The sequence below is a fragment of the Lissotriton vulgaris genome, chromosome 8 (genome assembly GCF_964263255.1).
Source record: "Lissotriton vulgaris chromosome 8, aLisVul1.2, whole genome shotgun sequence".
Classification (NCBI taxonomy): Eukaryota; Metazoa; Chordata; class Amphibia; order Caudata; family Salamandridae; genus Lissotriton; species Lissotriton vulgaris.
The window spans coordinates 1,080,392,634-1,080,419,940 of NC_141696.1; the positions used below are offsets into that span (position 1 = coordinate 1,080,392,634).

At 39.1% G+C, this 27,307-nt stretch overlaps 1 protein-coding gene across 5 annotated transcripts in view; it reads right to left on the reverse strand.

The window, feature by feature from the left end:
- Positions 1-27,307, reverse strand: part of PCDH17 (protocadherin 17) — a 195,541-nt gene that overhangs the window by 85,475 nt on the left and 82,759 nt on the right. For 3 of the 5 annotated variants that reach the window (XM_086934909.1, XM_086934908.1, XM_086934911.1), the window contains exon 4: positions 21,754-21,819. The exons of the other annotated variants lie outside the window; for them this stretch is intronic. In XM_086934909.1, coding sequence (XP_086791035.1) covers positions 21,754-21,819 — 66 coding nt within the window. The remainder of the gene's footprint in view (positions 1-21,753; positions 21,820-27,307) is intronic. 5 annotated transcript variants of the gene reach the window in all.

A 27,307-nucleotide genomic window follows, 5' to 3' on the forward strand; every position in this document is an offset into this window, starting at 1 on the left:
AAGTGCCCAAAAAGAGTGCATGAAATTGCTTCTGCAGGATTGCACTAGGTCTAAATGTTTGTTGCAGTGCCAGTGACAGACTATATTCATTATGTCATTGCTATAGTTTTCACAATTGTGTCCATGAAAACATTGTGCAGCAAATTAGACGCTCTGTTTATATCCTAAGAGTGAATTTTTCCAAACTAAGGAAATGTTACTTGAATGGGTATCTGGCATAAACCACCATGAATTGTGGAAATGAAAATCAAACCTGTCACACGAATGTAAGCTTTCAAACGTATTAAAACAGTAATAAATTTACTCCCTGTGGCAACACCACTAACTACACAGTTTCAATTAAACCTACAAAAATTATGGTGAATAACAAACAGATGTGGACTGATCTTAAAAAGGGCTAACCTCCAAATCAAGACCACTGCCTGAAGTAGAGATTTGATATGGTCATTAGTCACTCATACAATGACTGAACATTTGCTTTGCCACAGTATTTCATTCATACCCGGTTCACACCAATCATTTGTAACATTACTGCCTCTCATAAAGGCATTAACAGTATATACCCCATTTCAGGGAATTGCACCTTGTAAAATGGTAGTACTTATCAATGGGCTCAGCAATTTGTTTGTCTGTGACTCTGACAGCTGCAGTATTCATGGCATTACTCACATTTACGCATGCTTTTACTTTTAACTTTTGAACATTTATCCTAGAAAGTGACACTCTGAAATCTGGAAGCTTTCAGAGGTTGACAGAACATTGTGAAATCATACTGTATAAAACTAGACATATCTCAAACCGAACACTGAATCATACCTTTCAAAAATATGATGTGTACACTTTCGTACAAAATGCAGTAGCATGACACTTTAATATTATTTTAAAAGGAAAACACTATCAAGAATTCTCCCATCAAATGAAAAACTGTCATGTGATATTGAGTAAAATTAATGTTGTTTTAATATGCATTATTTTTATGTTTACATAGCAAGGTCTCAAAACAAATTCACTCATGTAGGATATCTTTATTATCTGCAGAAATTTACACAGCCAAAAAGTTGGCAATACTACACTCATCTCCGCCGAATCTCTAAATAAAAACTTCATAAACTTCTGAGACTATGATAATCAACATAACTATGTTCAGATACCCCTGGTTAGGGCCCAGACATGGCTTGAAGAGTGAAATATGTGTCCCTAATATTGTTGTTATATGTTGGCATGTAGATGACTTCCAATAAAGCCACCTCAACTTTCTGTCCATAAGCAGTTGGTAAGCTGACTGCCATCCAATTTGGTAAGACAAACATCAGTTATTTCAGATAGTAGAAAAATCTAAGTTTTATTTCAAATGCAATTCAGTAGTATTTCCCTACTCAATGACTCTAACCTGACTGATAGAGACTCAACTGTCCACTTGCATGAAAGATTCATCTGTACTAGGACCAGAAATGAATACCATAATACATCTGTACTAGAGAAACTATTCGTACATCCAAAATGACTTGTTTCAAGTTTCAAAACAACTAGCTAGTTAGTAGGTGATCTGCAACCTATTGTATCCTATTAAATTCTTTAAAGAGAAATGATTCAAAAATAACTAAACCCTATGTAACGAAATTAAATTCTCTAAAACCGGGTTTTGGGAATATTATAAACTCAACTAGACAATTAGAAAGCCATTCTGAAACTTCTAAACCTCCCTGTGATATGTAATATGCTTCACAACAAATTATGTCTGAAATGACCGTGCCATTAGGCAGAGATCACCGGGATGGCCCCTGACTGGACCTAGTCATTTTACTTAGCCATAGCAAAGAAATATGAATTATGCCTTTGGTCTTGTCTATTCAAAACGTATTCTGTGGTGTGATACAAGGTTCTTCCCTAATATCTTTACTGTACAACATATACATATGTCCAGTGATTAAGACTATTTCAATCCTTACATGAACTAGATTACAGTACAAAAGCCATCTAATTTAATTTTAAATATGAAGAACATAATATTTTTTTTGTTCTGATGGTCTTTTAGTAGAATTGTTGAATATGAAACTAGGAGACAATGGATCTAATCACAGAATGTATTACCTCTCGTGTCTCAGTTAAATTAATGGCAAAGTGGTGAAGTCACAGAAACCAATTAAACATAGAAATTATGTTCCGTATTTTTAAATGCTCTTGTTTTGAGTCATGTTCACGAACAACATCTATTTTTGATGTGAAGCTAAAATAATTTTCTGTGAGTGAATCTAAAGGTTTGAGGGCAGATCAATTTTGATTCTATCATAACTGATTCCATCATAGATTATGTTATTATAAATGATGTTTCTTGTTCTAATGATAAATTGTGAGCAGGTATTTTGAATTAATCTCAAATACGTTGACTTTAAAATGCTTAAACATTCGTTTAACAAACAAAAAAGGATAATTTCAAAAGAAATGCCAAACAAGGATTGTCAAAGTCAATACATCTCACCTTTGAAATGCTTTATCTGATATTTTGACTTTCCCATTGCTTGCTATTGATGCTGAACTGCATTGAAGCTGAACAGCATCATGAAAAAGGGAAGCTAAAACATGTTGCCGATGCTAAACAACATTGGCAAAAACAAAAAGAGTCAGCCAGCCCCAGCACGATGAAGTACGCATTTGCATATGTCTCTACATATGTGCACATACACATCACAAATCTGTGGCAGCCATTTTATTTTACTTTTATTTACTGCTTCGAGATGATGAACAGCCATTTTGAAGAGTTCAATATAAAAAAAAGTGTGTAGCTGAAAATGTGCATTATAGAAAAAGGAGTGCCCTGGTGGCATATTGCAGCTGCTGTGCCCTCTATAAAAGGCAACAAATTAGTTGAACAGGACAAGAAGGGAGTAAGGGAGCAATAGAGGCATGGGGATGGGTTAATAGCTCGGGGGAGGGTGTTAGTAATGCAACACTGGAAGGGTCATGGATCAACATAGGAGAGGGGAGATCAGTAGACAGTAGACATAAATAACAAACAAAATTAAAAAGCTGCGCTGTACAGGGGCCAGCAGGGGACAAAACAGACAAGTTGGGAGGGAGAGATCATTACAGAAGGTAAGCTGGTCGAGATGTGAAGGGGAGCAGGACACAGGGAACACATTAAAAAAACACATGCACTTCCTTGAAATGCAGTGAAAGGTTACAACCTATCCATTCAGAAATACTGTAAAAACATTGTTCTCCAGGGATTGAAAAACATAAGAAGAGGAAAGAAAACCACCGAATAAGAAGAAAGAAAACAAGAAAAACAGCCAATCATTATCAATAGACTGACTTAAAGCCCACTCTCCATAGCAGTACAATGCACAATAGTTCTATCGACAGTAAACAGCTTTAGTTGTCTGCAGGTGTGACATAAAAGCCTTTATGTGACAATTGAAATGTACACAATCAGGTTGCAAAAGTTAGAATCTGTTTCTGACCTCAACTGAAGTCGTTTTTGACTCATAAAGGTGCCTCTAACAAAAGTGAGAAGCTGCATTGCAGTGCTGGGGCATGGTGTGAATCATTCTGGTATTCATTACATTGTTAAATACTTCAGAATTCAAATACATTTTCAACTAAATTGAAAGACAGAGCAACCACTTCATTTGCCCAGGGTGATTGGGCAAATGTAATTGAAATCTCACTGCTGCGCCTCGGCATTTATTATAAATTCAGCCAAAGACAATGCCATTGAAAACATGTTTGTAATAGTAAATATTCGTGTCGATGTTTGCATACTAGTACATTGTGTTTTTCTTTACCCTTAGATACGCTAGTCTACATACACACCAAGTCAGCATTCAATGTCTCTCCTCCTTATGTTGGTCCTCCTCTATAATATAACTAACTCACCCTGAGACAGAAATCTACAGTTGTAGAATAAAATTCTGCAAAGCAGGCCCTACCTAGATAATGCATTGAGTATGAATTAAGAGTTTGGACCATTGCATGCCAACACTATTTTCCTATCTCTGAGGCAGAAAGGGAGCTTCAGTAAATTAGAGAACTTTTGGGCATCTTTCATAATACTCTCTCCTGGTGACCCCTAAGCCACTATTGCTGAGTTTAAAGGTGAAGTCGAGGTTGCTGACCTTCTCCTGTTCAGGCGTACAGGAGTTTCCATTGGGAAATATGTACATCGTGGACACGTGGGTTGTAGCACATACCTGTATACATCAATATTTGTTTCACAAGTAAAAGTAGTAAGCAAAACTTTGATATAGAGGTATGTTGTGTTTTTGCTGAGACAAACAAGGGTTATTAAGTTATTGGAACACTGTACTGACTTGTTTTTTATAAAGAAGACCAGATCGAAGTCTTTTACTAGATCTCGACAGTAAGTACAAAAACATGGAAGATGGATGTAGAGGTAATGGGAATTACTGTTAAGGCACTTAAGCATCTGCTAGTATCCAGTGTGTATAAAGCAGGCCATAATTCAAAATGAAATGGGTTAATTAGGCCAATGATGGTATGGGGATCACGTGTGTATTATAATGTTCTAGCCCGGTTAATTCATATGGTCTTAACCCCTTGTATGCTGATGACGGAACCGCTCCGTCATCAGCTGAGGTGACGCTGTGCTGATGACGGAGCGGTTCCGTCATGGGCTGCCTGCCGCTCATGCGCGGCGCGAATTCCGCGCCTGCGCTTAGCGTTCTATTGAGCGGGTTGGGCCATGAAGGAACCGCTCCGTCATAAGCACAGCGCAACCGACGCTGGCGACGGAGCGGTTCCGTCACCAGCATGCGCCCTCCGCTCTTCCACCCCGCCCCCTTAGCACTGCGGTGGAATAGCCGCCGCAGTGAAGGGGTTAAAGTACAATTGTTATCTGCAAAAATGTTTTTTTTTCGAAATATAGCAATCTTAATTTGGCAAATCGCCCCTTGTATTACATATATTCTAGTATTTTAGTTTCTAAAATTATGATGATCATGCATGAATGGGAGGAAAGAGACAGAGCCATGCTGGGAACTGAGTTTTACAGCGGCTGCCTAGATCTAAGCTGGGCAATGTAATGCTGGTGGCGCTTTGCCCTAGATCTGCAAGGTGTTCCTGTCACCAGGCCTAGCACATCTCTTCCGAGAGGCGGACTGACTGTGAAAAACATGTGCTGGGTCAGTATATTTATGCGTGGGTTATCCCACACCTCCATGGCAAAACTGTAATCTTCCTTGTGCGAGAATAACAGAAGTGTTTAGATGGGTCACGCAACCAATTAAGAGGCTATTAACATAAACACAAACATACTCACATAAACAGCTCGTGTTGACTTTGTAATGCTTTATGTGCCAAGGAAGCTGTAAATTTTATCCATAATTAAAAACAAAATCAGATTCACACAAGTGCAAGGAGGAGGCATTCCAGCAAATGCAGATTTCAGCATGCAGCTTTATCAAAAGTATTCACCCATAGAAGATAGATGTTTATATGAAAAAGAAATAAATATGCTGTTGCCGTTATCTGTAAGTGATGACAATATTATTGAGAAAAAAAGATTGATCTTTTTTGTGGAATTAATAACCAGTATGAACTTTGCCAACTAGTTATTCACATTATAATTGGATGGCTATCAAGTTACTTGGCTCTAACTTTACTGCCTAGGGTGAATGAAAAGCTGATCAAAAGGTACCAGGATTTTTTTTACTTCAAACTGTTGGCCTGAATTCACTTTTGTGTAAGAAAACGGGAAACCATCTGTGTTAGTTAGTGTTGATACTCTGCATTAGTGTTAACATTGTTAATTTGTTCATGAAACTATAAACTGGAGCATCTATGACCTACAAATGATCATTAAATATGTATTTCATGAGACATAATACTCTAACAACTCACACACTAAAATGCTGATACATCCCGCTCTTTATCATGCACTATAAACAAGTCAGTGATGGATCTAATAAAGTTAATACAAATCGATTATAAGAGTTGCTGTTCAGTATGATTTGAAATTGGTAGCCACATTTTTAATTGGAGGTGCTGAAAAGGGCCAAAGTGAAGTTTGTAACCTACTGAACCGTTGGATCTTTGCCTTTCTCCAAGAACTATGCGTACTGTAAGGATACATGACCTGCTTATGGCAAACCATTAACATATTAATGAAAAGCTGTGGAACAGAATATGCATGTCCCATTCTTGAGCAATAAAATTTTATTTTTCGTGTTGCTTCACCATTTGATTTTGGCTAAAGTCATAAAATAGCTACACTTAATTCAGGATTTCTAAAATGTTCTCAATTTCATTACTCTCCAAAATGTGTTTCATATTGTTGGTTAGTTACTGTATCAGACATAGTAGCAGCTGCCTCATAAGTGTCCACAGCTTACCCATTTGTACATAAGTAAGATAGGCTCAACCTGTGCAGCTCTGCGATAGTTTGATATAAGGTTACATTTGTAAAGCTGCCAAAATCAATTTACAACTCAATATTAGTTTAGTGGTATGTGGGTGCTGTAATAGCGATACATTTACTATAAACATGTGTTTCCAATCATAAGGAGAGCCATGATTCAGATTCTGCAGAATTCTTCACATGAATTTAGGCTGTACATGGTGGATGGCCCCAAAAGACTTAAGGTGAGTGTGTGAGTGGTAAAAGACCTATCCATAGTTCATGGTCCTATGATGTTCTCCTCGGGGTGGTCATGTTGGCTTTTAACAGGATTTCATAGAGATGGACTATACTAGTGTGAAGAAGACACACCACTGTAGAACAATGGTGTTTTTCTAGAAGATGTGACAGGAGCCATGTTAAACAGTGTGAGGATTTCACATTTAGTCTTTGTTTGACAACTATGAATACACTAAATATATCCATTAAACATGGAACAAGCTTAATGATGACAACTCTCATGAGGAATTTATGAGTATGATTATTCACCATTTCTGGATACAATTATTGTTGAGGGTCTTCTGTTTATGCCTGCTCCCACCTGCTGGAAAGCTGGGTGGTGTCGCATTGCCATTCAGGAACATGTGGACATGTGTGCAACAAGGAGCAGTAGGAGGCATGAAAGAAAGATTTCTTGGGCCTCTGAAGTGCATCTATCATCCGAGTGCAGGTTATTGGTTGAGCCTTTTTATTGAATTTGTGGGAGGTTTCTTCCTGGGTTTATTAAATATCATCTGGATGCCCTATGTGCATATATATTCTAATCCCTCTGCCAGGGTCACCCAGCCCATGACTATTTGCAAGTTAAACTTGAAGATCATAATTCTCAAGAAAAAGCTTTGCTTCATTAGCTTCCAGTGAAGGATTATGTAAAATTCAAAGTCCCACCAATTGCCCCAGGACATCCTGGTGAAACGGCAAATTCTAATACAGACACATATTCAAGAAATTATGTTACTAGCTGCTGGTTGTCAGCTGCTGATCTACTACTTTATTCCAAGATTTTGAGAACCACACTGTATATTGCTAGTTATGCAGGGAGGCAGACTCTAGAAAGAGTGCAGAGTCTAATCGCTAATCAGTAAAGAGGTATTTAAAACTCTGCTTGTGTTGAAGAATACACTCATCTACATATGCTGGGGCTTATTGTCACTCTTCAAGTTATTTGTTTCAATACCAAAAATTTTCAAAAATACCAAATTCGGTATTTATGAATCGGTAAATCCAATGTAGGTAATAATTCGGTAAAAAATAACGAATCAGTAGGATTCGGTATTTACCGAATCGGTATTTACCAATTCCGTATTTGCCATTGATTCCTATGGGCCTGGAGGCCCATAGGAATGAATGTCAATTACTGAATCGGTAATTACCGATTCGGTAAATACCAAAAAATTCAAGGGTGGCAGGGTGTCACTTTGATACCCTGTTGCACCCCTGATTTGTGCTTGTGTGCCATGTGGCACACATACATGCCCTTAGGGCATGTATGTGTTGTGCATGTTGCATGTTGTGCTTGTGTGCCATGTGGCACACATACATGCCCTTAGGGCATGTATGTGTGCCACATGGCACACAAGCACAAATTGCTTTTTTTGGCCCTTAGGGCATGTATGTGTGCCACATGGCACAGGTGTAAATGCACATATTTGCATTTACATAGGAATTCGTTCTTTACCACTAACTAATAGTTGGTGGTAAATAACGAATCCTTAAAGCCCTGTAGCACTGTTTACAATGCTACCTACATCGCAAAACACAGATACTGTAAATTTACCGAATCGGTAATTTTACCGAATTGGTAAAACTACCGATTCGGTAAATTTACAGAATCTGTGTTTTTTAATGCCCTACATCTCAGTATACAAATACCGGTCGGTAAGGGCCGAAAATCCGTATTTTCGGCCGTTACCGACCGGTATTTAGATACCTACATCTGGCCCTAAATTCCTTAAGAGTAATGTCAATTTGCACATGTAAATTGTTAGAATTCATTATAACTTCATCTTTTTTTTCACTAACTCACTTGAGATTTTGCATGCTTTTTGTTAGGATAGAATCAATCAAACTTAAACCGGCAAGCAATGGAATGCAATGTCATTGTATTTTTTTTTATATTTCTTTTTTTATTAAACAGTAAAATCAAAACACATCCATCAAGTAAAAGCAGGTTACTTCAGCGTCACAGCAATATCGTATAGTGTACAGAATACATTATCATTATTACATACGTCAGATCAAGGGGTATCAACAGTATCAGTGTCTAAGTGGCGACTTGGTGGGAGACAGACATCACCTCTATTGTGGTTCCATGCACCCCATATTTTAATCCACTTCCCGGGGCATCCCCTTGCAATGAAGACTGACTTCTCTCTATACATACACCAGTCCAGATCTTCCTTCCAGTTCTTCAATTGAGGCGGTTGATAGGCTCCCCACTTCTGTGCAATATTACGTTTTGCGATCATATATGCTAAAGTTGCCCAATGCGTGGTATACATATTAAGATCAGTAGGTTCCCAGATATTTAACAAACATCTACGGGCTTCCGGTTGTAGATCTACTCCTAACACAGACCTCAAGGTGCGGTGGATGTCACTCCAGTAATGTTGTATCTGCTGACATTGCCATAGAATGTGAATGAAGGTTCCCAGTTCCCCACACCCCCTCCTGCAAACACCACGTTCAGCTCGTCCCATACGCACAATGTTAGGACCCGTGACATATATCCTGTGCAATATTTTTTTTTGTATTAGCCTCAACCTGGTGTGGGATTGCTACTACTTGCGGGGAGGAGACTGCCTCCTGCCAGTCCTCATCATCAATTTCTAGGCCATCCCTGGTCCACCGCTGTCTGAGGCCCAGTAACTGGTCTTCCATATTGTTGATCAATTTCCTATATAAACTCTGTCCTCCAGTGGGGAGGCCTCCGGAAGCGCTGTGCCACTTGGTACATGAGTAAGCAGGGCATGACGGATCTGAAGGTAACGGAACTGCTAGGTGTCTGCCAACTTGTATTGGGATTTTAGCGACGCAAATGATTGCACCGCTCCCTCCCCCAGATGTCCTTGATTCGGGAGATCCCAATAAGATCCCACTTATCAAAACCCTTGGATTTTCAGAGGCTTCCTAATTTCTACGAGTTCCACAATGGTGTGGCAAGCGTAAGTTTATCATCCCATTTTAAGTGTTTGGTGATGGTGTGCCATACTTAGACAGCGTGCAGTCGGTCCAGTCAGTGGGTACCTACGAGGCGTGGTGTATAACGCTCTGGTATAGTCACCTCCAGGAAGCTGCCATCTATCCATGGCGTATCCGGGATCACCCAGATGAACACATATCCCGTGGTTAATAGCTGCCAGGTGAGCCGCCCAGTAGTACTTTTTTTAGATCAGGAAGACTAATCCCACCATCATACCAATTAAGCGTCAGTTTAGAAAATGCTATTCGAGGCCTGCCCTGCCATAAAAGCTGCCTCTGGAAACTTTCAATTTCTTTAAAGTAGGATGAGGGGACTGGATCCATTGTGTTCTGGAGTGCGTAGGGAAAGCGAGGGAGGGCCATCATTTTGAACAGGACCGCCGTGCCCAACATGGAAAGAGGGAGGGATCTCCAATGGGCCACGTCAGTTCTAAGTCTCTGCATAGCTGGGTCTAAGTTACGTGTATAGCGTAGCTTCGGATCCAGTGTCATGAAGATTCTGAGATACCGGAACCCCTCAGACACAATTGGGATATGGCAACCATGCGGGATCACCGGTGGTTCACCCCTAAGGACATAAACCACTGATTTAAGCCAGTTCACAGTAAATCCGGAGTACTTGTCGAATATTTCCAGTACATCCAGGAGGCAGATCAGTGACCCTCTAGGATTAGTAAGATGCAGCAGGACATCATCTGCATAGAGAGATATCTTGTCCTCCCAGTCCAGACACCACCTCAATCCACGGATTGATATATACAGCCGTATCCAGGCCACCAAGGGCTCTACTGCCAATGTAAGGAGAAGGGGAGACAAGGGACAACCCTGCCTAGTGCCCCTACCAAGCCGAAAGTCTGAGGACTTGCGGTTGTTCACAACTACCCAAGCCATTGGGTCTGAATACAAGAGACGGACCCAACCTATGTATTCCTGTCTGAAGCCCAACATGCCTAACACAGCAAACAGATATGGCCACTCCACCATATCAAATGCCATGGTGGCGTCCAATGATACGACGACCACCTGCTCCATTATGGTGGGTACTCTTCTCAGTACTCCAGCAGTGTGACGCCAGCAATTTGGCCAGGACCTTAGGCTCCATATTCAAAAGTGATATCGGCCGATAGGAAGTGCAACTATTTATGGGTTTGCCCTCCTTATGTATAACCACTATATTAGCAACTCGCTGATCATACGGAAGCATACTCTTTTCCTTGCTCTTTGTCAACATTGCTCGGAAATGAGGAGCGAGTTTATTAGAGTTTCATTTATGCAATTCAATGGGAATACTATTAGGCCCTGTTGCTTTACCTGAGTTCAAACCACGGATTGCCTGCGCCACTTCGTCATTGGTCAGAGGAGAGTCTAGATAGCTCCTATTCTCTTCTGAGAGTGTAGGAAGTTTGATGTCTCGCAACATTTCTGCATTGTCCCCCTCCGTAAATATACCGGTCGCACTACACACTGTACGATAGTGTTTGGCAAAGGTGTCAGCTATGACTTGTGGGTCCGTGACAAGACTGGAATCTTGCCCCAAAATCTCAGGCACTATTCTTGATGCCCACTCACATCTATCCAGTCATGCTATTAATTTCTCTGCCTTGTCCCCAGCTCATAAATCTTCCTTTGGACCACTCTACTCTGCGCCCTGGCCCTATCTTCAGCTATGTTATGAAACTCAGCTTGTCGCAATCTAAGAAGGTGAAGGCCCTCAGGGGAAACCGCCCAGGCCAGCTCTCCCTCTGACTTCATCACGTCCTCTTCCGCCCTTTCAAGATCCGCTTGTCTCTCTTTCTTTTTACCGGCTATTAGGGAGAGAGTTTCTCCCCGGATAACCGTCTTATACTCTTCCCAGATTGTTTGTGCGGAATCTACCGAGTCTTTGTTTTCCTGAAAGTAGTGCTCCGAGGCCCTGACTATACTTCTCCGAGTATGGGGATCTTTCAAATACCATAGATTAAGGGGGGCCACTCTACCAGCGCTCACTATTTCCCCCTCCAGTTTCAACTGCAATGTCATTGTAAATGTTAAAATGTGGATATGATTTAAAAGTATTTAATTATTTGAAGCTACACCTTTTTTACACAGAGATGCAAAAATCTTAACAGGTACAAAAAACATTTGATTATTTGCACACTACGATGCTCCAATTACATTTGATTCCTTGTTTGGTCTCTATGTGTTGATTCTACAGGTGGAAGTGAAATAACCAAGTTCAATTTGTACCTTTATAACAAATCCACCAAACTCCACCAAAACTACTGACAAAAAATCTAGCTTACTCATTTGTCCAAATGTATTTTAATTTTGACTCTTGCTGTAATGCTAAATGATGTTCTTGAAATAAGGAAGATTAGTTTAACTGAGCAAAGGAGAAGATAATTTATTTATTTTAAACTCAAACTAGCAAATGATAAGAAAAGATACTCAGTAATAATAACTTTCCATTGATTCAAATTAAATTGCCATGACTGCCGCTGCTTTTGTTCATTTAGCTAATTACCATTTCACAGAATGAGCAAGTCTTATTAATGCACAATTGCGGTGAATATTAAAAAAATGTTCTGGTGTGCTTTTAATAAAGTAACTAAATAAAGAAAACCCTATTTAGCTCAAATTAGAATGATTAGTCACATTAAATTTGGAGTAAACATCCTGCTCATATATGAATATTAATGAAGTAAGCATGCAAATATGCAAATTTAGCTCACTCAAGACTAAAATCTTAAATGCGGAAGTACAATCCATATCACAGAGCAGAAGTCTCTTTCTGATTGCTAAGAATGGTATTATATGTCACACATAAAGAATTTAAAATCAAAATTGAGAGGACAACCTTATTTAAACCACTAATAATGTGTTTGTAATGGTATTCTTCTCTTTGTGAAAAAAAACAGAATGACTGTCTCATGTATTTGTAATTCACAGGAACATCAAGTGTAAACATCTGATTACCAACATGCAGGAAACAACATCTCTGTTGAATGATTAATCTTTAAAAAGAAGGCACCACTATTTACAAAATCACAACCTTAAAAAAGACCATCAGACAATGCAAATAATTGAAAATGTATAAAGTTATTGCATTAAGGACTTTGTTTTGTTTCTTCTTACATGTCAATTTCCATATTGTTCCCTTTCAACTTCTCTACTTAACCCTAGAGTATCTTTATGTTAGCAACCCTCTTCTTCTTTTGGAACCTTGTGTGCTTCAGGATTGTCTGTATTGCAACCCTACATAGCATAATTATTTAAGTTTCAATAGGTATTTGTGGGACTTCGTCCTTTCTGCAGGTTCATCCCCAAACCTTTTGTTTTCACCCTCCTGTTCTTTGAACTCATCTTTGCTGGCTTTTAGGACTCTCTGCACTTTACCACTGCTAACCAGTGCTAAAATGCTTGTGCTCTCTCCTTTAACATTCTTAAATTTGGCTAACACACTAGATTGGCATGTTTAATTTACTTATACATCAGTAGTAAAGTGGTACTACATGTACCCTGGGCCTGTAAATGTAATGTTACTGGTGGGTCTTCAGCACTTATTGTGTCAACCACTTAAGTAGCCCTTAAACATGACTCAAGCCTGCCATTGCAGCCAGTCTGTGGAGTTTTAAACTGCTATTTTGGCCTGACAAGATAAAACTCGTGCCAGGTCCAAACTTCCCTTCTGAATATTTGTAAGTCAGCCCTAGGTTAGGCCCTACATAGCCCAGAGGGCAGGGTGCAGTGTATTTAATAAGTTGGACTTGTACTTTCACTACCAGGACTTACATGTCCTGGTAGTGAAAAAGTCCTGAAACAAATTTCACTACTAAGAGGCCTATCTCTGCCATAGAATAACATTGTGTTAACTTAATAAATGATCATTTTTAATTGGGAGCAGGTAGGAATCTCGGGTTTCGTGTAAAAAGAATTACAATTTAAAGCCCTCTTTAATGGTAATGGTAGATTTCAAGTTACAATTCAGTAAATGCCACTTTTAGAAGTGTGGTTCTTTTTAGTCCTAACCATTTGGTGTCTGCTACCTGTACTCTGGATCACTTGACTAGATGCACCTTGCAGTCTTACTCTATTACTCCCAGACAGTGAGACAAAAGGAGCATAAGAGTATCTCCGACTTGATGAGGGTGAAAAGATGTCACCTTCCACACTTGCACATCATAAAGGTTATGCACGGGCAAACTCCCAGAGGGTTTGACACTAGTCAGTTGTGATCCTAGACAATCTGGGGCCAGGGCAGAGAGGCAGGAAATTCAAAGCACCTCTGCAGATGGAAACCTCCAGAAACTTCTACTTCACAGTGGGCACCAGGTATAAATATTGGACCCTCAGCCCCAATTCTACAGTACACCTCTTGCCCTGTGGAAAACTCAGTTGGACTGTTGTGCTGCTCTGCATGAAGGACTATTACTCTGTTGTCTTGATGTCCTGCTGCCTGCTGCTTTGCTGCTTTAGTGAAGGGCTGGATGCATCTTGATCCTTGGACCACCAGAGTGATTCCAGGTGCCAATTTGCTAACCTCCTGATCAGAGTCTCAGGGCATAACAGGCTCAAACTATCTTGAACCCAGCACCTGGACTCTGCCAGCTGTGAGACCCTGCCCCCCATCAAGTGATGCCACTGCAGTCCTTGACCCTTGGAAGTGGGCTGAAGATGCTCTGCTAGCTCAGCTTGTCTGTGCTCCCAGCAGAACCGATGCAGTACGATACATTGTCTCACAAGACTCCACATCGGACCCACTGAGTGATGAATCCCTGACACAGGACTTCATATCATAGCCCCTGTGAACCGCTGCTGCTCAATGCTTCTTAATGCAGAACATCGCATCACAACTGCTGCACCCTGGAACCGATGCTGTGCGACACATCTCAATGCAAGATATTGCATTGCTTCCATAGCTCTTCGGAAACGCTGCTATGTGATGCACCTCCACGCATGGACCTCACATCGCCATCACATCTCCATCAAAACTCACTGTGCTACACACCTCCAAGCAAGGAACTTAGATCACCTCTGATGCGCGACCCATCTTTGATGTGGGCTTTGCATCGTTCCACAACCAGGATTTAAGGTAATTTTGTTCTGCAGGCCTAACCTTGTCCCTTAAGTCGGCCCACACTACATCGTGGTCAGCCGGAACTGCCGACTTTGTCCCAGCCCGGTGCAGCCAGCTAGCCATGGTTGGTGCTTTGTGATTTTTTGGTGCTGTATTTACTTAAATCATATAAATTCCATATCTCCGGTTTTACGGATTGCATTTTTGTTGTTTTGGTCTCAAATAATTTCTTAAATGTTACTCTGCTTTTATAAATTGGTTTGGGATTTTTCTTGTTTTGTGTTTTCTTTTTATTATAGTTTGAAAAGCTGAATAAATACACATTGCCTGTAAGTTAGGCATGATTGCTTTTGTGCCAAGGTACCAGGGGGCTAAGCACAGGTTAATTTGGGGGGTTTTGTGACTTGATCCTGACAGAAAGCGTGGCTACTGTTTGAGTGAGGTTTCACCCCCTCAACCAGTAACCCAATGTCCAACAGTATTATTTCTACATTGACTTTAATCTTCTTGATGTGTGATTTATAACAGTGATGTTAACATTTCCAATGCAGCTTGCTACAATAAAAATCCTTGATGAACCTCCATGGTTTCCTTCTTCCAAATGACCTACAGATTGTCAGTAGCACTTTATATTGCTTCTCTATACTTTTCTGCTAAGAATGGGTCAGTAGGTATGATAATTTCTTATACCATTTATACACAAGTCTAAGAGATTTATGTCAGGGCTGAATACGTATGAATGTGGCTGTACTTTTATTCATGGCAGCATACTTTCTTGACCCTGTTTCAAACTCTATTATACTTCAGAAATTAATTCTGCTCACCCTGTTAACATCTTTGGTCTACTCCGCCGGAAATCACCCCTCAGTGTCGCAAGCAGTGTCATATCACAACATACGGAACTTAACAGTGTATCACTACTGAGCTTTTTGGTAGTAGCATTAATCACTCCCTCCAGACAAACCTCAGAAGAATACCCCTTTATTGGTGCATAAATGCATTTGAATATAAGGATCAAATTATTATAATAGCCAAACTTCAAGTGGTGCTCAGAAGGCTGTTCAGAATTATTTTGTTCTATTGAGTTCTACTCAGGCTTTATGAGACAACCCATTGTAATTATATGGCTACAAAACGAATTAAAAAGATATTCATAACTTCAGAATTAAAATTGCTTTTATAATTTGTGAAGGAACTTGAGCCAAGAACTAAGCAACCTATGGTTTATTTACCAAAAGGCAATAATTGTGTCATAAGAATGTTACCTTTGTGTAATATTTTGGTTTTCAATTAACATGAATTGAGCAATTTTGCATAGCAAAATTTGCATAGCCTAAATGCATGTGGCTTGAAAGAAGATGGTAAATAATAATACAAATGTAATGCGCCTGAACAATTTTTATTCCTGAATGAATTTGTCAAGGTGGAAATAAGGTACAACTTTTCATTCATTAGTTCAAAAAAACAATTGTTGTTCATAAGTTACACCTTGCATACACAGACACCCAAGCTGTTTTGTCCATGCAATTGGTTAGAAAGAGAGATAATAAAGTGGCAGTTATCCGCAATGGAATTGCAACCCTACTTTACAAAGGGATTAGCCTCATGTTTGTCTCCCTCAAAGCAGCTGGCCTTCCACCGTGCTTTGATGGAGCAGTTTCAGGGACAGGGGCACATCTGTGTTTCTATCCAAAAAGGATTTCGGGTGAGTTAGAATGACTTACTTTTAACTTACTCTCCTCTATTGCCTGTCGCCTACTGATGGGAGTGAGCTTTATGAGTCTGGACTAATAAGCTTTGTATTACTCTATTAACTATCCCTCATTCATTGAATTAGTGTTTTGAACCAGTTTAATTTCATTTTTTCTGTAGGTATACATGTAACGTAATGGCGTGCAAAAAGATGACCCCTATATGGATATATTTGGTACGTTAACCTGCACTTGAAGGTGGGGGGGAAGCCTGCTGATAACAGTTGGGCCATATCTCTCTAACGAAGAGAGACATGGCCCAAAAGACAATGCATGTGTAGGTACCAGGTCAACAATTTACATTTGAGGCATGTTCTGGCCTCAGGCCAACATACTTTTTGTGCGTCAAAGTCAACTTTAGCATTGGGGCAGTGAAAAATGCAAGTCTTACACTCAAATGGCATATTTAATTTACTTGTAAATCCCTATTAAAGTGCCTGTAAATTAAATGCTGATGGTGGGCCTGCTGCACTGATTTTGCCACCCACTCACATAGACCTTTAAACATGTCTCAGGTCTGCCATTGCAGCCTGTTTGTGCACTGCTAAACTGACATTTTGACCTGGCAAGAAAAACCTCTTGCCAGGCTCAAACCTTCCTTTTATATACATATGTCACCCCTAAGGTCGGCACTGCATAGCCAAGAGTGCCGGGGCCCAATGAATTAAAAAAAGTTAGACATGTAGTTTTAAGTTTTACATGTCCTGGTAGCGAAAAACTCCCAAATTCTTTTTTCACTAATGCAAGGCCTACCTCTCTCATAGGATAACATTGGAGCTACCTAATTACATTTAATAAGTTCTAACTTCCAATTGGAAGCAGGTTTACAGTTTGAGCTTGGTCTTTAAAGAATTTTAAATAAAAGTTCTCTTTAATGACAAAGTCGGATTTTTAATCGCACAATTCTCAGAATGCCACTTTTTCTTATTCCAACTACTTGGTGTCTGTTGCCTGTATTTTGGGTCATATGACCAGGTGTAGTTGGCAGTTGGTCTTTCTGTATTGCTCCCATGCAGTGAGACAAAGGGAAGCAATGTGTTGGCAGGATGTGCCACTCTGAGTTAAAAAGTGGGAGGGGCTGTCACCCTACCACACATGCACCTCACAAAGGCCCTGCCAGGGCACTCTTATAATGGGTTTCACTCTAGTCTATTGTGACCCCATACAACCTCAGGTCAAGGCTGGGAGGTGGGTAATTCAAAGTGGGTGGGTGGAATCCTCTGGAAGGGTCTCACTTCAAAGTGGGCATCAGGTATACATTTTGCCCTCTTGCCTGGGTGAAAGCGACTGTGCCAGCTTCACTTAACACAGGACCCTAGAGTGACTGAAAGGGCTAGTTGACTGGCCTCCTGATCAGAGGCTTCAGCGACATAACAGGCTTCCAATACTCATGAACCCAGCACCTGGACTCTGCCATTTATGAGTCCTAACCTGCCAAGTGATGCCAACCCAGTTCTGGGCCTCAAGGTGCTCTGCCACCCTCTATGTGGACCTAACAGAACTGATGCATCTCCTCTACTGTGCGGCATAACCCTGAGCAGACCCAAAACATCGCCTATGCTGTGTGGACTTCCCGAATGCAAGGACTTTGCATCCTTGCAGCACTCTCACTGGCCCGGTCTCATAAGAACCACCGCTATTCAAAAGATCGCCAATTCATGCCCTCACAAAGCAAGCCTCTCATCAATGAAAGCCTTGCCGATGATGCAGGACTTTGCAGTGGGTCTAACTGGGGCCCTCTAGCCAACCCACGCTACATCCTGGTCGGCCTGAACTTGTGACTTTGTCCCGGTCTAGCGCGACCAGGTATCCAGATTTGGAGCTTTTTGGTGCTATTTTCACTTAAATCTTCAAAATTACATATCTCTGGTTCTAGTGATTATATTTTTGTTCTTTTGGTCTGAAATAATTTATTGAGGTTTACTCTATTTTTCTAAATTGGTGTAGGTTTTTCTTTGTGCTGTTTCATTTTACTACTGTTTGAACTGCTTCATAAATAATTCACACATTCCCTTTAAGCTAAGCCTGACTGCCCTGTGCCACGCTACCAGAGGGTTGAGCACAGGTAAATTTGGGGCTTGCTTGTGACTTCACACTGACAAAGAATTTGGTTGCAGCTTATGTAGGGTGTTATCCCCCCTCAACCAGTAACCCAATTTCTTACAAGCATATTAAAATTTCAATTGCAATTTTGCTGAAACTAGGATTATTTAACTCGTCTTTGCCATGTTTTATGGGGTAAACTACCCATGCATGTTGATTAGTAACTACCTGCTTGGGTATATTCCCTCCCTGTAGCCTGTGTTTTCCCACAAATCTGTGCTGCTCCCCCTACTTTTTGTGTAGCCACATCCATTGGCTCTGTTAATCTGCTTCAAAGTCATCTTTCTCTCCTTCTATCTCTGTATTGTGACTTCAAAATAAAAGCTCACTGTTCTAAGAGTACCTTCTCATTTCGGTCTGTCCTCATTCACCTTCTACAGAAAAGAACAAGATCTGAGAAAGTTACTATGAATGACTAGCCTGAGAATATTGTGTGTTCAGGTTACTTTATGTAATTCTAGCTTTGAGTTATTTAAAAGGTAAATGATACTACTAACTTTGCCTTTGTTTTATTTTCTTTCATTTAAAAAACAAGACAAGAGTATATCACAGGGATAATTGTTCGGTTTAGTATACAATGCAATGTGCTTGTCAGTGCAAAAGTCAATCCTTGCTGCCAGGCAAGAATTCCAATTTGACAAACAGAACTCTCACTGGAGTCAAAATTGCATATAGCAATATACCCTGGCATAAGACCATTTGTACTGTGCCTTAAACATTTGCTTAAAATGGGTTCTCACCATCTCTGCCTTAATGCAGCTGCACAATCATCTCTGTGGGCCAAGGTGCTTGTAAAGATTCTCCAAACTATTCAAAATATTATATTCACCTTTCCAATCATCAATCCAACTATGTATCTTTTACTGTTTATCTGTAAATATTCTGTTTCCTTTTTTTAAAACGTAGTATCCACACACCCCAGCATGAGTCTAAATTAACATAATGTATTTTAAAATTAAGACAGGCCGTGCGAAAATGGGAACGGTATTTAATGTGTACCATAATGCATCTGCTTCAAGAGTAGTGAAGGTTTTAATCTGTGGAATATGAACATGCCAATCAAAACACAATGAAACTGTTTCCTTCATTTCACATTGCAACTCTAATTCATGGATTTAGATGCATTGTTAAGTATGAGAAGTACATGATTTAAATCATATGTCATTATTTCACTGGTATAGAGATACAATTTCTGAACATAAATTGATCCAGGGGCATGACTGGAACTCATCTCTAGACCTAGTCCTGCTTCATGTTGTGGTAGGCCTAGCCAGAAAGCACTTCTGCTGCCAGCATAGTCACCTAATTCACACTGAAGTCATATATTAAGTAAGACTTGCATGCAAAATAATGCTTACAAAATCTGAAATGCTCATTAAAATATGTAACTGCATTACTTTTTATGAATCATTTTCATTAGAAAAGTGGAGACTTTCTGCAAACTAACAATGCAACTAACAATGCAACTAACTACAAGCGCACAGGATGTTTCCTACTATTTAATGGAAAATATATTACGTAAGGCATACGAAATAATAGAGAATAATTACACATAGATGATATAATAAAATATTTGGAAAACAAATAAAAAAGACATGCACAGACACAGAGACATACATGCATGTAAAACATACACCCTTACTCATAATATGGCAGACTTACTGCTAGACATACACACGCACACACACATTGAGTCACAGTCACACAAAAACACATACACTGATTAACAGTTACGTAAATCTCCTTCTGCCTTAAGTTTATTCTCTTGTTCTATAAATGATAGTAATTGCATCAGTATCGCTGACGGTGACAGTAAAATGCTAAAACTGCCTATTTGTTTCCTTCCTATGTTTTCCATAAACATGTCTATAATCTATTTGACATAACATCCATAAGAATTCACATCTAAAGAGAAAATGGTTTGGTCATATTAACATCTAATTAGTAAATATTCTTATAGTGATATAGATTTGAATGCTAGAGGGTAAATCCAACTGTAGAAGATGGAAAACACCACTTTGCTACTTTAATGGTACTGACTAACTGTAAATGTCCCACCACAATTGACCTTGTATCTTTACTTCTGTCTGTGTCCATAATAAATGTGTATTTTTAGTCAGGATTAATACTGAACAGTACAATATTTATGTGTGTAGGATAATAGAGTTCATAAGGGGGAAGATGAATCCCCTTGTGAACATTTAAAAAGAGAGTTGAATTACTTCTACTCCTGTGCTTTTCATTACCAAGTGTGAAAATATGCACCCGCTTCACTTCTACATGCGGAAATGCTACCAAATGTCAGTACTCTTGGAAATATGCGATTCTAAATGATAACCCAGTGTATTTGAGAAAATATTTTTGAATTCTATAAAAGTTAGAAATGTTATTCAAACATATACTTAATTATGTGGGAGTAAATTTCGACATTTTGAGTATTGGTTTAATGCTTTATTCCTGTGGGAGTAGAAACTTCTTCTCAAGCAATTTTCCAAAAGTGAATCAACTCAATTTGTTGGGAAATTTTAGACACTAATAGTGTCTAATTTCATAAAGGAGTTTCTCACACTACTAAAAAGCCAATGATCAATCATATTCTTATCCCCTGTGATTGATTAACAAGCAAATACATGATATAAGTATAGTGATGGTATTTCTACTGTATTCAAGCATCCATGAGGTTACCAACAAATTTATGGTTGCTATTTTAAAATGGTTTACCTTAAGTTCAAAATGGTAGAAAGCTATACAACTTCCACTCGCTTTTGCAAAGCATGCGTGCTATAAACTGCCCCAATATTTTGATACATCCTGAAAGAATATGGTGGCAGACAGATGAATTCATCAAAGTATTAGATGAAGTTTGGATTTGTAGACTTTGCAATGGAAGCAGAGAAAACATGACATATGATTTTATATCTTGCATTCTGATGTATTCGTCTAGCTTTGCCAATATTCTTCCAAAACCACATAAGCAGTGACCATGATACATTTCTGCTTATGCACAATTCTCCTACAGATACAAAATACGAAGAAGTCAAGAGAAAAATTATAGATGGTGATCAGGCGTGTCTTAAAGTATGGATGGTAACTCTCGTTCTGATAGAATGAAAAACAGATGAAACTCTTTCAGGTTGTATTAATCCTTCAATATGTCCGAAACATAAATGTTTTTTCCTCTGTACCCCATACCCATATGAGATGCCCACACAAAAATCCTCACTCACCTAAAGTCCCCCTACTGGTAAACGCTGGTATGCATCGGAAGACCTCATTTAAAATCCACTGGCCAACTTGTGTATAAAAAACAAAATTGAAAGAACAATGTAACCTTGAATACATGGCTTACTTTTTTTTACATGGCTTACTTTTTTCCTTAGCTAAACATAATCATAATACAAATTGGTGACTTTTGTTTAAGAGGGATTGCACACCCGTTTTTCAGTGATTGTGTAAATGTGACTTTTTATCAGTCCAATTCAATGAGATATGCCAGGAGTTGATGTGAGACATCCTTGTTTACTTATAAAATGGTAAATAGAATTGATATGAATTTGGTACTTATCTCTAAAACCTCTTACGATATACAAGAGATATCACTCATGTGACTCAATCAAACTTCACATACTATATTAGATATGTTTGTATCTTTTTTGGCCTATGTTTTTCTATTGATGAGCAAATAATGTTTTAAACTTACTGGTAGATGAGAAGCTTAGTTTTTTCTGCTGTATAACTCTGTACCACGATCTATTTGTCATATGTACACGCATCTGCAGATATTAAAGTTGTAACATATATTTTATTGTCATTGGTTAGTAATGGGAATGGCAAAATAGTTCAAAATGGGCGAACTTTAGTTGGTTGTATTTCATCGATTCCATGTGCACCATATAATATTCACATATATTGGTATTGCCAAATTTCAAAATGAGAAATAAGCAGCAATGAGAAGCATATTTTTCTGTTTATTTCAACTTCATTTTGGTTGTGCAATCTGACGATATTGAAGATGTTTGATTAAGTTGAAAACAAGAATAGGCAAAAATTATATTTAAAAAAAATTATATTTAATTTTCTTAGTGATGACTTCATCATTCAAAAGTAGAAATCCCAAATTGATTTAGGGTTAATATACGCATCTAATGGTTACAGCCATTTCCTTGCAGTATTTTCCTCACAGGACATTGCCGTACGAGCCTTTCCAAAGTAGGTAAGTACTACGCGGGCATTTTTTTTATACCTTACCATGCAGTTCTTTACCACACTGGTATATGTTTCAATGACATAATTAGTATGCCACTAAAAAAGAAGGGTTTTAAGGGTTATGGGATGGGTAAAGATTCAAAATATTAAGGGTTTTAAAAGGGGTTTAGGGTTCAAGGGTGAACAAAGTTACTGGGTAGTAAGAGCTTTAAAGCTGGGTTTAGGAATATGGGGTTGGTAAGGGTAAGGGGTATTATGGGGTTGACAGGGATTTTATGACTTAGAAATGGGCAAGGGTAATGGGTAGTAATGAGTTTAAGGGTTTTCTTTCGAGTTCTGGAATGTTTAAGAGCTAGGGGTATTAATGTTTTTTAAGGCTAGGAATGGATAAGCATAAGGGTTAGAGTGGACTACATTTTAAAAAGGGATTCACTGGTTGTCCAAAATAAATAAATTATATTTCTGAGTCAGGTGCTATCTCGCATTTCAGAATACATTAGATGTTGGTTGAAGTAGTGTCCTTCTAAGATAATCACAGTATGAGCAATACCAGTGTTTATCTATTTTAATAGTTTTAGTTTTACAATTTTCTTCATTAAATTTGCATTATGCATTTGAACTTGACATATTAACACACACTTTCTTTTGTGTCCAGTGATTTCTTATTAGCATGGAGCATCAGCTGCTTGGACTAAGATGTGGAACTGAGATGTGCAGAGATGGGTAAATCAAATGGGTCTCCCCCCGTGGAATGCTCTGATTTGGGGGGGGGGGTGTTATCCTGAACGTGGAGTGGGTAGAGCAGGAAAAGGAGAAAGGTCCAACTATTTAGAAGATCCTTCTTCTATTTTATAGCTAAACCAACTCAACAATAGGAGGAAATAAGGAGATGGCCAGATTTGTCTTGGCAAATTCTAATCTCTGTTTTGGAGATTTGATGTTATATGTGCTCACCGCAAAATGGCGGAAGGGGTATGCTCCACCCCGGGAATGCCGTGATTAATATGTGATGAGGCTGCCCTGGGGATTGATTCAGTAGGAACTTTCAGAGGAAAGGTATCCCTATTAGAATGTATGGCCTGCTGACTTAGTAAGACAGATAATTGTCAGCAACTCAGACAAACAGTACTGGATTGCAGCTAGTGATAATAGCCGGACTGAGCACAGGGCAGGTGTCAATAACAGAGCAAAATTTGGCTTGCAGAGTAGCAATATTGTTGGATTTGACACTTTTACTGTGACAATGTTCCTAGTAAGTGAATCAATATTTTTAAAGGCACTTATAGTGATATTCATTTTCACGTATCTGTGCTAGCAAATACCTACATGCTGTTTGTGCTCTAATGAGCATTAATGTACCCAGGTATTATAACGTACCTCACTCAGCAGAATTAAAGCATCAAGAATCTAACATTTAAAGAGCCACCGTCAGACATTAAAATTCCACTAAAATCACTGTGAAGTACTATTTTCATAATTTCCGAAAGAATATTATTTGGAGCAGTAATGCTAAATTCAGCCCCTCTCCACGTGGGACAGTGGTATAAAAAGTTACATTTTCACAGACGATAAGATGATTCCATTTTAACATTCCCAGTCATAGAAGACTATTCCTCATCCTTTAGCAGTGGATGCCACAAACTTTCCATGTGATTTTTGCTGCACTATGGAACGCAACATTATTCCAAGGTGTACATCATTAATATGCTGACCAACTCACATAATAAAAACAAAAGGGGCCTATTCTGTAAGCAACATTTCCTAAAATGTGGTGCTAAGAGGCACCTTTTTTTACCCAATGAGTCTCAAATGAGGGACAGAGAATAAGAAGAAAGTTATGTGTGTGATAGATAACCCCCAGACATTTAGGAATAGTAATAATAAACCAATTAATTGAGGCATTCCAATAACTTGGAAATCTGAGTAGCCCTGTTCTCTCTGCTGATCAAAAAATGGCCATGACCCATCACTCACAGAAGGTGACATGCATCATCATAGCGTCGCTCCTTATCTTCAATAAAAGTTGAAGATATGCCATATTCTTTACTTCCCTGCCTAGATGCCTTGTTCAAAGTGTATAGGAGACGGCCAATTTTTGTAAAGGCTTTAATTAACAGTACAATAAACACATTACTTACTTACTTACTGTTCAAAGTGTGGTTTTGCCATCTGAAAACAGATTGTGGAGGGTCGTAAGAAGCAATGTTCTCTAGAGAAGTGCGCAAAATGTTTTGATGATGCCCCCAATTGGTTTATAACATCAAAAGGTGAAAGAGATGTTATGAATCTATTTATCTTTCATGATAGTCACGTTTCTACCAACGATATTTGCCTTCTGTGGTCACTAGACTTTCATCAGCACCAAGGTTCGGCAGGAAATCTGTAACCTAAATAAGTCATTGGGGATGAACACTCACAGTGTGTTCTCTACTTTTGTGGTACATTTTGGAGTTGGTTCTGTCTGAAGCTACAGTATACATATGATGGAAGGGCAGAAGTATAGGCACAATCAGACAATTTTGATTTTTATAGTAGGCAAATCTGAAGCCTGGTGTCATTTTACTGGGACCCACTCTTAATATTATTAATATGGGATTTATGGAGCGCATGGCTGCCCTAAAGCATCCCAGCAATAAAAGGTCACGTAACTGATAGGGGTTGGCTGGGTCTTAGAGGTATTGCTTAAACAGCCAGGTTTTGATTGGTTTGCGGAACTGTAAATATTTATCCATCAGCCTATGTTCCAGTGGTAAAGAATTCCAGAGTTTAGGAGCAAGGATGGAGAAAGATCTTCCTCCCAATCTCTCCTTCCTGACGTTTATTGTTTTTTTAAATGTTCCTCCCTGCTTGATCGCAGCCACCTGTTTGGGATGTAGGGGGACACTAGCCTCTTGATTTTTTTGGAACCTCTATTATGGAAAGCTTTGTGGGTGATGACTGGTATTTTGAATTTTATTCTGGCTTCTACAGGGAGCCAATGAATTCCGATTAAGTGCTTTTTCACTGACTTCCATGTAGGGACATTGCACAGCAGCCTTGCAGCTGCATTCTGAACCACCTGCAGTCTGTGGGTTACAAATTTAGGTGCCCCCAGGAAAAATGAGTTTCCATAATCTAACCGCAAGGTGAATACGGAGTGGACCACTGTCTTCCTAAGCTGCGTAGGAAACCTGTCTATAATTTTCAGAAGGCTTCTAAGTAGTCCGAAACATGTCGCTGCAACCTTCTTAGCCTGTGTCCCCTCTTAGAACAGCTCATCCACACAGGGAAACAATGAATCAGAATAAGACCTGCCTTGACTTGTGTTCAAGCTGAGGTGCAACCATATGACGAAGTAGGTCATGTTATTCGCATGAATAGGGTTTCATATCCCTTTTGTCTGCTCAATGAAAGGAGCAACAACAAAATCCATGTTTACAAAGTCTTGGACCTTCCACAATTAATCAATGTCACAATTTGTAATATGTTGTGCAGATGTATTTATAGTTGCAGCTTTCTCTTTTACTGACACTGGTTAGTCAAGGCTTCTTTAAGGAGGACAAGAATACGGTTTTTGGCATCATGTACATTTGTTGACACGTATATGCCATATTGGCGTGTACACAGACACTTAATGTGATCTATAGCATTGAAACGCATCGCTCTTTTTAAATGTATGTAGCGCCGTATTGTAGAATTCGGAAAAGGTGGTAGTGCACAAAACAGTCTGGGGTAGAAAATGCAATGTCACACTAATACCGACACATGTGTGGGGATTCTTAGCTATCTATTTCCTGTTTCCTGCATGAGTTTCTTCTCTCGCCTTACACTGTGACGAAAAGATGTTCGATTTTAGACAGTTTTTGAAAATCTATCCGTCTATATATATATTTGTTTGTGCATTGTTGCGGCCAAGCTCTGTGAGTGAAAATCGATCAATGTCTAATTATAAACAAAAAGTCGCTGTAATGAAAGGTTAAGGAAAATAATCTTTCTGGCATTTATAACTTTGAAAACTAGGCCCTGTGAGAAGTCAACACTCAATTAAGTGTGGAACAAATAAAACGGCGTCCCTCTAAATATATTTTTCAGAGATGGAAAACCATTCAGATGTGTCTCTGTCAGCTTGTTTTTTTGTGGCGTGTTCCATAGGCCATAGAATGCTGGAGGCCTTGTTATCTATGCATTCAATTGATAAGTGATTTGATAGATATTCGTGTTTTGTAAAGTGTCCTTATTTACTTTACTTTTTCAAAACTGAACTCCCGGAGAAACGTGTCTATGAATAACATTAGAAACCCCTTTCCAATGCTGTCTACTGGCGGGAATTCAGAAGCTAAATGGAAATTAAGATATAAAGCGTTTTTCTGGACGCCTATCAGAAACGCTCCTGCACGTCCAGACAATGCCGCTACAATTCGGTCGCATCAGCACTGTTGGAAAACGTCTACTTTCATTTGCTGTGAAAGACATAATAATTAGCCCAAACAAAACTGCCTTCAACGAATGAATTGGACATAGATTTTGAGAAAACAATCTGAGAAAATAAACATATTTATCGGAGCCTCTGCATACAGAGTGCTCCCACTGTAGCAT